At 35.4% G+C, this 12,751-nt stretch overlaps 1 protein-coding gene across 5 annotated transcripts in view; it reads left to right on the plus strand.

The window, feature by feature from the left end:
* The window catches only part of AHI1 (Abelson helper integration site 1), a 177,017-nt gene that overhangs the window by 72,452 nt on the left and 91,814 nt on the right, over positions 1–12,751 (plus strand). For all 5 annotated transcript variants that reach the window (XR_013992239.1, XM_081033065.1, XM_081033067.1 and 2 more), the window contains one exon: positions 6,902–7,019. Coding sequence is in view for 4 of the 5 variants with exons in the window: in XM_081033065.1 (XP_080889191.1) it covers positions 6,902–7,019 (118 nt within the window). In the remaining variant the exon portion in view is untranslated. The remainder of the gene's footprint in view (positions 1–6,901; positions 7,020–12,751) is intronic.

Consider the following 12,751-nt stretch of genomic DNA (forward strand, 5'->3'; position numbering starts at 1 on the left):
TAAACAGATTAACAGTGTAAAAAGTATGATTATGTACATATGGGAGCCACACAAAGACAAAAACTTGCAAAGGCTGCCAGGCAGTTGGAACCTATATACCATCCCGAGCAAGGAAAGGAATAAGGGTCAGGGGGACCCTTCATAGGTGGGAAGCTAGTGCTTGGAAAGGTGAGAAGAGGAAATGTTTGGTAAACAAAGGTTGCTCTGCTGTGCATGTAAGTCTCTCAGGTGAAAAAGTTACCTCTGGTAATAGCTCTTCCCTCGTATGAACTCCCCCCCCCCCGCCATGTAAATTTTCCTTAAAGGGGTAATTTTTCTGTTTCCAGAACTGCAATTTCTCAAAATAATCCTTATACTAAAGAGGCATATTTTGGGTAGCATATCCTGCTACCCTTCAGAATGGAGTTAGGATGTTGTTTTAATTAGTGCCACAAGATAAACTGAGGCATTTTAAAGATTTTACGAGTATTTGAGCTTCAGTCTAGTGGCCTCCTTGTTTAATTAAATTAGCAATGGTAATAATAAAGATGCAGGCTGTGGACAGACTTGGGATTTGTTTGTAAATTGATTCAACATGACTTGGTGATGGATTGAATGTGATGTAAGTGAAAAAGGAATTAGGAATAACTTCTGTGTTGTTACTTTCAGCAATTGCCAGATGCTAGTAGTGCTTTTTAATGAGATGAGGGATACTGGAGTGGAAGGAGCAATTTTTAGGAGTGTAATTTTGAGTACGAATGTAGCTATGAAGTGGGCAATTGGATATATGAGTCTTGAGCTCAGGGGAGAAGTCAGGTCAAAGTGGTGTTTTAATCTGTCAAATGGATCAGATCACCCGGGAGGGAGAGTATAGCTAAATACCTGAGGCACTGGTCCAGGAGAAGGTATATTAGGGAAATCTGGAGAAGAGTATTTAAGAAAGAGGAGTAATAAACTGTCGCATACTACCAAGAGAATGAGTCAAATAAGGACAGAAAATTGACCGTATTTGGCAAGATGATGTCCTTTGGTTACCTTGATGAGTGGTATTTCAGTAAGTGGCAGAGACAAAAGCACAGCTGAAGTGGGTTGACGACAGAATGGGAACCAATAAAGCAGACTGTATAGGCCATTCTTTTTAAGAAATTTTGACAGAGGAGCAGAGAAACCGGAGCTGGAGGGGAATATTATGGACATATTGTATATATTGACAGATGGACAATACTGAAGTATATTTATTTGCTGGTGGGAATAATTCAGTGGTGATGGAGAAGTTGATAATGTACCATGGAGGTAGTATTAGAAGATAAGGGTCATACTGGAGAAACAAAGGAGGGAGAGGTAAATTCTGTTGGGAGAGTCTAAAAGGCGTTTCACACATGATGTAATACTTGAGCTGAAGCTCAAAGAAAGAGGTGACATCCACCAAGAAGGTGGACCAGGAGAGAAGCCCATTCCTTAGCAGCATGAGCTAAGTCACAGAGACCTGGCCCGTCTGGGGGACTATATGCAGTTTGTTGTAGCCAGAGCATAGGAAATGAAACAATAATTTTGTAGAGCTAGGTAGGTGTTAAAATAGAGAAAGCTCTGTCTGCCATACTAACAAGAATATGGACTTTGTCTAGTGGGTCAACTGATGACAGGTTTTAAGCAGAAGTGTTACTCAATAAAATCAGCATTTTAGAAAAATCATCCTAGTAGAAGTATAGAAGAATTAGAGAAGCACCCAAGAGATGGGGAAACAAAACAGGTCATTTGCAGGTGGTAGGAAGGCCTGAACCAAAGCACTGACTGTGGAGAAAGAGTGGGGTCAGAAGTCAGAGCATCTACTGGACTCGGTAACTGACCCTCTGTGGAGTGTGAGGCCTCAGCCTCGGATGATTCCCGTCTTTCTGGCGGAGACAACTAGGTAGATAGTTATGGCTTTCCCTGAGGAAGTAAATAGTGGGGAACAATATCTGTTTAGTTCTGAACTTACTGAAAGGAAGAGTTGTAGATTTAAGAAATCGGTGTACAGGGGAGATGAAGCAGTGAAAACAGACATTATTCCCATGTGGTGTGAGTGTGAGGGAAGATGAGGGCCCAGTGGGTCAAGCAGACCACACTGATGAGCATTGACAGGGTAATCAACAGAAAATGGTTTTCCAGTGACAGAGAAAGGACAGTGATTGACAGTGTTAGATACTTCAGAGGCCTTGGTGAATCTGCTAAATTTGGTCATTTGAAGTCCAGGATGACTTGAACTTCAAATTCAGTGTTCTGATGGAGAAAATCTTTGTTGTAACGGATTGAAATTGAACGGTTGAGGTGTATGGGTAGCAGTCATGTGTTGTTTTTCAAGGAGTTTAAGCTTTCAGTGAAGCTTAAGGAAATTATGGAATCATAGCCAGAATTTTTGGTTGTTTGCTGTTGGTTTTTATATGAAAGTGGAAGGATCTATGCTTATAACCTGTAGGGAAATAGCCATAGAAAATTTGAAAGAATTTGGAAGACCTTAAGGATATCCCCAAGGGAACAGATGGAAGGATTAATCTTGAACAGAGGGGAAACTCTGCCTCTGACACTAGGAGGGTAGGTGCAAGAGGTATATTTTTTCATAGGTTTGAAAATTTCATAGCTTTGAGGATTTCAGAAGGTTGAAGACCAAATTTTCCCTATGAAATAAGCAAATATATTAAGAAAGGAGGTAAAAGTTTAGAGGAAACCAGGAGGCATTGAGGTGAATTGGCTTTTAATGGGGGCATTTTGTTGTAATAGATAAATGATTTGAACCAGGACTAAATCTTAATTTTGAATTTCGTGCAGGGGAATCATATCAGTTATCTTTGAACCACCAATCCTTGGTGTGTGTGTGTGTGTGTGTGTGTGTGTGTGTGTGTGTGTGTATCAAAGGCTCAAAAAAATCTTGATGAAGTGTTGTAAATAAAACTTTGTTACAACTGATTCAAATTTGAATTCTCGTTTTAGTTCCTGTAGTAGTAATGAACTAATTTATGGGAGATTTTTGGCACCTTGCTGCACTGTAAAAATGTCTCTTTAACAGTATCTGTTTCTTCCTAACTTTCCCTCTTTTCAATGTCTATGCCTAGGCTTATAAAGGAAATATATGGGGACCTAGAGATTATATTTGAATTTCTCTTTATGACACCATAGGCTACTCATTTCTTAAGTTTTACTAATCTAGAAATCACAGGAACGTACTAAGCTGCTTTTAGAATTTATTATAGGAGAATGTTAAGATACCTGACTTCAAATATCTTGAATCTCACTTTGGCTCAAGTTTTCTGTTTAATTTGTACTTTGATACTGATATTATAATTTTTATAACATGTATGATGTGCAACAAAACTTTTCCTGGGAATTTGGGGGATTTTTGCCACAAGAACTATCCTCAAATTAAAGTATTACCTGCATTGTTGTTTTCGGATTTAGTGGAAAAAATAGCCATCTGGAAGAAGGGGGACAAATTTGTGAACATAAGTATACAGACAGTATTAGAATCTTTTCAGTTATAATTTAAAACCAATTTGAAGTTCCTTTGCAGCTTGAAATTTTAAAAATTCTACTTCAGGTAAATGTGGCATATGTTCTGAAGTCCGCTAAAATGGTTAGACTTGTGAGTGAAAGAGAGCAAAGTTTTGCCATCCAAAATGTGCCTTTTGGGATATTGATTTTAAGCTGGTCATTAAGAAACCAAAAACTCAGGAAGAACCTTTGACCCTACCCCTTGCCGGCATTAGAGATTCAGATGGAAGGGTCTGCTCCAGGAAGGGAATCTTAGTATATATATTCACCCTGGCATTAGATAGGATGCATCAAAGCAGGGTCCTGTTAGCTACATACCCGCCCTCCCTAGACCCATTGGTTGCCTAGCAGCAATTCATTTGCTACCTGTGTTATGCCCTTCTCAGCTACCTATGATTTGCCTTCCTCCCATCCCACTCCCACTTTTCCCCGCCTCCTTTGTCTATAGTGGCATAAAATATCTCAACTGCCCAATGACTCTTTGGGTCTCATTCTTAGGGCACTCCCAAATGTGCATTCTTACAATAAACTTTGGACATTTTCTCTTGTTAATTTGATTGTTAGCCCAACTACAAGAACTTAGAAAGTGTTGGAAAAAGCCCCCAATAATAGTATATATGAAAATGAGTGTTGTATCTCTCCCAAAGACTTTAAAGTTTAATTGACCACTAAAAGAGAAGCTAATTGCTAGCTTGTTTTAACTTTTTTAACACGAAAATTAACCCCCTCCTAGGGAATTAGTATTTTTATATTTTGAACAAGCTGCTTATTCCCAGAAAGAATAAACAAAACTATTTTTTAATTAACTTGGCAGAATTTCAGGTGATTTTTTTTTTCTTTTTCTCTATTATGAATTTCATTAAACTTTTATGCTTTTAGGTTTCCCCAATATGGAGGTAATAAACTGACTCTGGCAGACTGTGGTTTTTGCATGAAGCAAGCAGAAAAGTATGTTGTGAAAAGAGGGTAGATTGGTGTAGGGTAGACTGTCTTAGCCAACCTTTCTGTTGTTGTAAAATTATTAAGCAATTCTTTTCCACAGCATATATTTCAAAAATAGATATTGCTTCACTCTATTTAATGGTTATTATTATTTTTCTTCCTCTAAATTAAGTAGTGAATATGTGTAAGCTATTCTTGAAAATACTGAGTTCTAATTTCAAATCACTATAATAATTAGCAGTTATCTCCAACCTTATAAGTTACCTGCTTTACATTACCAATCATCGCTTTAAGAGTATTTGATTGTCTCTAAAGGAATGTGTCAAAAAAGAGAAGAATTATAATGCTTTCAGAAGAACATGTATTTTTTTTTAAGAAGCATTTTATTTAAAAAGAGTTACAAATATTTCTGAGTGGAGGCATTTAAGTGTCCTATTCTTTCTTTCCTGGGTTCTTTTGGTTTTAGAACAATTTCTGAAGAGGAAGACTGAAGTATATTTGTGTGTATGTGTGTGTGTGTGTGTGTGTGAGATTCTGTGTGTGTGTCCATGTCCCCAGCATACACCTGTTCTTTTTGCACCAGATTTCAAGATGCATTGTTTGACATGTAGGATAAAAATTTTCAAGAACACAGAAGTAAAACTGAAAAATGATTGTAAAAAGAGAAGTGGACTAAATACATAGTTAAGCGATAAGTATATTATTTTTGTGTATAGTACTTCCATTTAAAAGAGTAGCACTCTGAAAAATTTATTGCCTCATCATACTACATTGCATATTACTAATTACTTTTACTTCTAGTGATGTTAATAATAATAACTAATATTTATGTAACACTTCATTTGTATAGCACTTTGTGGTTTTCCTTTGCTAACATACTCTATTTAATCTATTTCTTATTTAATATGGTATTTATGGTTAATGTGAATAGCATTCTAGACCAGTTCATCTTTATTGCTCTCACAGCACATTCCCATTGAAGCATCTATATTATTTTTATTATCTCCATTTAAAGATGGAAAATGAAGCTCAAAAATGTTCAGTGGTTATTGTTACTTTAGGTATGATATTAATATAAATAGTCATATTAATTTTGGCCAGTGTTTAATAATGTCTCCTGAAATAATTTTTAAACCTGGATTTTTTTTTTAGCACTGATGGGGTTAGTATTTGATCCTATCTAACTACTTTGAAAAATATTTTGGGTTTTTTGTATGACGACATCATAACAGTTTAGAAACTTTAGAACTACACTATTATATGGTCTAAATTAATTGACTTTTTCACCAAATATGTAAAAGCTCTTTCCCTCAAGAGAAACGCTTAATCTAAGATACACCATTTACTATCACTCTTTGAAAGAAGAGAGGCATTTACAAACATCATGTGAATAATAAGTCAAATAAGGGCCTGTAACCACAATCCACTATCTAATACAGAACAACAAAAGGGAATTTTTAAATACTAAGAGAGTGGAAGTCCTGTGTGTGGTTTAATTTTTAAAAAGAAAGAAAAGGTAACTATTTTCATATACAAATATTTATATACCATAAATTATCATTTAACATTTTGTTAATTCACAGATTACATTTTTTGCAATAAATTAAAATTCAGACTTTATAGATTTTTCAAGATTTGATCACATTTTATTGTGATTTTTGAAAGTGATAAAAATAATGAAGATAAAATGATTTATTAATAATGAATGAGATTAGATCATTGCCTAAATTAATTCTATAAATTTTTTATAAACTATTCTTTATTTTCCTACTACAGCTGTAGTTATAATATTGTACTTCTATTTCTGTGAGACCATTGTACTTAGACAATCATAGATTTTTGTATGATAGAACACTGCCTTTACTTACAGAAATGCATTTACTTACAGAAATTTTGCTTGATCATTATTTTAATGCTGTTTTTCAACAGTATCTTAAGAATAAGGTTTTTTTGATGCAGTGGAAACTTTCACTTGGCATGTTAGGTTACAGCTGTGTTTCTATGTCACCATGAGGTATATAAACATGAATATTACAGGTGTTTTCTGTGCACTCTTTAAAGGAAGTACCTGCTATTTCACAAAATGATAGAGAAAAGTGGGTGTGTAACACTTAACTTGTTCTTCACTGAAAGCTGTCAAGAAGTCACACTTTTATTTTTTGCATTTGTTTGCATAACTTTTAAGACCACTTGGTTTTGTGTTTTTAATAGCAATTCCATGATATAAGGTGAATTTACTTTAAAATAGTTACGCTTTCATTACCACTGTATTCCTTTTGTGATAAAATCTGTTCTATTTTGTAAACTTAAAAAACTAAGCGTATAAATTGTTATCACTCCTTTTGACCTACCATGTGTCATAGTTTGCATCGTAAGCAAATATTTCTCATTCTATTTTTGCATCAGTAACCCAGGAAATTACGCTCTAGTTTCTTATTTGCCTTTCCTATTACAGGTCAACAAAAATCTCTCATTTACTTCAACAATATCCTCTTCACAACAATCTAAGGCAAAACAGCCAAACGTGCTGGACTCTCATCAGATTCTGCATCAGTTTGGTTTCACTCAGACCGGTGAGCCCCTTTCTTACTTTGATTATTCTTTTAAATGTTCAGATGCTTTTTCCCCCATGGATGTCATTTATTTCACTTCAGAAATAAATCTTATAGCATTGTAACGATCGGTTTTCACACTTGAATTATATTCTAGCATCTTTTTTTCTTTAAAAATCACTAAAGTTTTTTCGAAAGCAAATTTGAATTTTGTAACTTTGATAGTAAATACTCTCAACCTCTATTCTATTGCACAGATAATAATTTAAAAGTAGCAAACCATGTGAATTTTAAAATGTATACTGTTAAATCTGATTTGGTTTCCCTTAGGTAAAGTAACCATAATTGATTTTATATGTCATAATTCATTTCAAGGAATCCAAAGTAAAATGCATTTGGCAGAAACAGGATCCAGCCTGCCAGTGATATCATGTTTCTTCAAAGTTGGCAAATTAATAAAACATGCAAAGAAGCTAGTTACAAAAATATATGTGATTCACTGGGTTGAAATGATCTATACAATTGCAAATCTTTAGGCTAATGTTTTATATTAATTTGAATAAGGTTTTCAAAGGGCATCAAAGAAAAAGCATTTAGGTGAGAATGTGACTTTGGGGATTGAAAGATGACTGTTTCTGTTCATTAGCTGTATGTTTTTGACAGTAGTTTTTCTATTGTTGAATTCTTTTAAATTAAAAGATGAGACAACTGAAAATAATAAAACAATTATCTTTGACAAAGAGACTTGAGCTTGAAAAGATTGGCATAATTTACTTAGAAATTTGGGGACAATATTACTTTTCCACTTTGAAAGTATTTGGGCTTTACATATGTAAGTTATTTTAATATTGCTTTGTAAATTACATATTATGGTGGGAAAATACTTGGATCAAGAACTCTTATGTTCACTATTGGCTGTGCCTTTTATTATCCTTATTACCTGTGAATCTTGGGATATTCATTTGGAAACTAGAAATGACGTTTACATTATATATTGTTTAAGTTCAAATCACATAGCACATATGAAACACTTTGTAAGCATAAGGTACTGTATGAATATAACATACTTAAATTGTAAACATGATGAATACACGTACGCTATTTTTGAAAATACTTTTGAGTTCGAATTTTAAATCATTATAATAATTAAGTTATCCCAAACCATAGAAATTTAAAATTTCTAATGTGTCTGCCAGAAGTTGGAGCAATGATGTTGGTCATTCTTATGTGCAGCAGAGGGCACACCATGTGCTGTCCCTTTAGGTTCTTATTCTCTGCACCCTAACTAGGTACTTGGTTTGCCTTCAGACCATGTCATTTTTAATGAGTAGGAGGGAAGGAATCTGTCTCCAGCACTTGATCCCTATCATCTCTCCTGAGATCCAAAATTCTTCAGGGAACAAATCTTTCATTCCACACTTTAGGATTAAAGGCATAAGCCAGAATGTTTGGTTGAGTTAATATATTAATTAAAATACATTCAAGTAGTCTCTTAAATTTGTCAGTAAACAAGGTATAGATAATAAAATAAAATTCTTTTCTGTAAAGAGAGAGAGCAGCAGATAGAATAGATAGGAAGGTCTTTGAAATGCAAGAGGGGTTACCCCTGAGATAAAGAATAAAGAGAAAGAATAAAGGGAAAGCTGGTTATGACGCAGACAAGCCTTAGAAACTGCACCATATAGACTGTCTCCATGTACCTTCAGCCTTCCTTGGCCACACACCGAGTTTCCCCGTAAGTAAGACCTAGCCGGACAATCAGCTCTAATGCGTCTTTTGGAGTAAAAAGTAATATCTTATATAATATATAAGACCAGGTATTGTATTATATTGTATTATATTACATTATATTATATTATATTATACCCGGTCTTACATTATAATAAAATAAGACCGGGTCTTATATTAATTTTGCTCCAAAATCAGCATTAGAGCTGATTGTCTGGCTAGGTCTTATTTTCGGGGAAACACAATAGACCGTGAGCTGAATATATTCATATCATGCATGTCCCTCCATGTGTCCACTGTCCCAGAGGCAACCATTAAGCCATACGAAATACATGGTAATACTGTTTCACTTGATTTTGTTTTAGTTATTAATATGCATATTCTTCCTGTAAATTTTATTAAGATATCACTGTATGGAAAATTTATAAAAGCAGAATATGTAGTGTGTTGCAAAATAGCCAAATTAATCCATGTTTTTCATTAAGAAGCGAATCTTTGTGGAAAACCCCTGCTCTGGGAAACAGATGAACTAGTTTCTACACCCAGCTCCATTTCTAAATGGCTATAGAGTCTTGAACAATTTCTTCAGGCCTCACTTTTCTATCCCCACAGGTAAATAAGGGCTCTGGATTTGGTGAGTTTGTCTTAAAAATTATGTGATTCTACTCAGTATTCAAACCAATTTTAAAAGAGGATAAATAGTTAAGTGTTCTTGACTATACAAATAAGCTATTGGAATCTGAAATACAGGACTCACAAAAACAAATAATGTAGATAGGGTTTTAGTAAGACTTTTAGTTTTTAAAGACCTTATCTAAATATTCAAGTGATATCTGTAGACGTTTGGCTTTGTACAGTATAAAGAAAGGCTATTTACACAGAGCTAGTCGATATGCTCCCACTAGCCCTCTTGCTAGAGGCTTAAGAGCAGGGGTTGATTTGTAAGGTGTGTGTGTGTGTGTGTGTGTGTGTGTGTGTGTGTGTGTGTGTGTGCGTGTGTGAATGAGAGAGAGAGAGAGAGAGAGAGAGAGAGACAGAGAGAGAGAGACAGAGACAGAGAGAGACAGAGAGAGAGAATATGCTGGAAGGCTAGACTCCAGGGTGGGTTTATACTCTGGTCTGCTGTAATCTTATTCAGGGTGAATTCTTGCTAATCGAGACTGGTAGTAAAGTGTTTCTTCTGTCTGGTTTGTATTCTTCAGTTTCTAGAATACTACCTTTATTCATTCTAAAATCATTCTAAGTGGCTACTTTGTTTAAGGCACTCATGCAAGGATATGGACTAAATATTACAGTCTGTGCCCTCAGGGAGCTTACAGTCTGGTTAGGGAGACAAATGACAATACAGCAAATTATTTCCGAGTGGGAAAACTCTAAAATCACAGTATTAACCAAGTGTCCCTGGAATAAAGAGGGATAGGACAGCTGAGAGGTTTCTCAGACTTCACATGTCCAAGCAGAACTCTAGATCCCTGCCCCCAAAACCCTTCCTTCCTTCCCGTACCACACACCACGTCCCCCCAATCCCAGCACTCCCTACCACATTGACCCAGTTGTTTAGGTAAAACTGGGAGCCATTCCTGATTCCTCCTCTTCCCTCCACTTTCCTGCTTCCGTTCTTTTCTCTTAGCTTATTCTCCCCACAGCAGCCAACATGACTCTTGGAAAAATAAATTAGATCATGTGACGACCTTGCTTAAAACTCTTAAATCCCTTTCTGTTACAATTAGAATGCATTCCAGAGTCCTTTGTCTCCTAAAACCTTCTGTGACCTTGCCTTTGTCTTTGTCATAGGCTGCTGCCTCAGCCGGTAGGGCTGCAGGAGTGCCTGCTGAGCCAAAAGGCAGGTGACCACACATACACGCTTAGAAGAGAGCATGGCATAGCTAGGGAGTGGTTTGAGTCTTAGTTTAGCTGGAGGAAATGGTGAGATGGATGTGTTTAGGAAAAACTGAGTCTGCAAAGGTAGGTTGGGGTCAAATTGTGCCCTGCTGAGGCATTCACATTTTATTCTTTAGATGAAATAGAGCTATGCAAAGATGTGAGTGTGAAAGAGATGATCAAATATATTTTTAAAAAATACAGTTGGTGTCTGAATGAGGGATGGGTTAGAGAGAAAAGAATCTGGATACAACTCGTATGAAATACTTATTTTAGGAACTGTTCATTAGGCTGTCACTCTAGGTTCTTAATTACGAAATACTAATTCAGTTAATCCTATTAAAATTAAAACCATATATCTTTCCTGAGTAATTTGTGTGAAAAAAAAATGGTACAATTTTATTTGTCAATTATACTTTAATGAAGTTGAGGGGGAGAAAGAAAATTGTAATTTTCACATTTTTGGGCTAAATTGTAGGTTATAGCTCATAACACCTCACCATGTAGTGAACTTGTTATACTGCGTCTCAAAACTGTTTCCATACTTGAGTATAATGAAGAAAATCTGAAACAATGACAGCAACTTGTATTTGTATAAAAAATTAGGAAGTGCTTTCATATATATCCTCGTTTGATTCTCAACAAAACTATGAAAAGTAAGATACACATTAACACCTTAGGGAGTGAAGTCTGTTTAGAGCTTCCAGGACTTTGACACCTACAGTTCAGTCCCTTTATAGTGAAATTGAGAAGCAGAGGGGCTGAACTGTCCCAGTTCACCTAGCTAGTGGCAGCCCTGTCTACAGCAAGGTCTCCTCACTCCTGGCTCAGCACTAGTCCTTACCACACCTAACTGTCTGTTGTTAGAGAAGTTCAGGAGGTGAAGTGGGCTCCCTGCCCAGCCCCGCAGTGCGGCTGCTCCCCGAGCCCCTCCTTCAGTCCTGGCCCATTGTCCTCCCACTCTGCCAAGAGGGCCCCCTGATTTGGGTGTTATCTTTTGTTACTCCCTTTAGAGGTCTGTGCTACATTGCAAAGTAATAACCTGAACAATACTATTTGGAATAGGGTGTAGTTGTTAAAAAACTGAAATGTCGAGGACATATTTTCTGAGAATTAGTGAACGTCTATTTTCCTTTGACCTTTAAATATAATTTTATGTTGGCCAGTTTATTTTTCAAAGGCTTAGTCCCAGTGAAACTGTAGTATTTATTCTCCAGTCAGTTCAAGAGGTTTTCTGCACAGAAATTTTGTTCTGTATCAATTCGTCAGAATTCCAGATCCCTTTCAACCATCTCAAGAGCCTTATTATAGAAGTAAATTTTAAAATATGGATTATTCAGTAAAAAATAAAATCAGTTACTGTTTGGGGGCGTGGGGAGAATTAGTCAGAAGTTCTTATTCTGTCGGTGGTGGGGTAGTTGTATCATCTTCGTGTGTTTATATTTGAAGGACAGCATGTTTCATTTTTATGTACTTGGTATATCTTTTCATACCATTTTGCTAAATTCAATTGAGTTCATATGCAGTAGATGAGTCATACAAAATGAAATGAGTCATTTTATTAATACGACTTAATGTAATCTTCACATCATCTTTTTAAATTGTAGACTTGGAGTTTGATGGTGGAGGCAGGCAGAGTGTAACGTGGTTTTTAAAAACAACCAATAGCTTTTGTCTTCTCCATATTTTTTTTGTGCACTCTCCATTAGACCATATAAACACATATTAAACTTGATAGCCAACCATTAAATCTAACTTTTTACCAGATCCTAAATGGTCAAGGTATATTGATTTTAATAAATTCATAACATCATTCAAATGACTTCAGTTAAGTTAGTCATTAGTTAAGATATCTGTCAAGTTAACTTTTGTGCTTCTACATGTTGAATCATATTTGAAGAACTGTATTTTTCATTTATTTTGCATGTCTTTGGCGAGTAATACTTATTCCCATAGCCAGGAGTAAAAAATTAAAATTACCTCTTAAAATCAGGAGCTATTTTTCCAGTTAAATTTTATTTTTATTGTTTTCAAGATTTCATTATTTCTTAAGGTTTGATTTTTTTTTTTTATATAGAGAAATGCAAAACTTTGCAAATAATATAACTGAAATGTAAAATGAATCCTTGGTCCTAATTTCACCA

This window comes from Rhinolophus hipposideros (genome assembly GCF_964194185.1).
Source record: "Rhinolophus hipposideros genome assembly, chromosome: 3".
NCBI lineage: Eukaryota > Metazoa > Chordata > Mammalia > Chiroptera > Rhinolophidae > Rhinolophus > Rhinolophus hipposideros.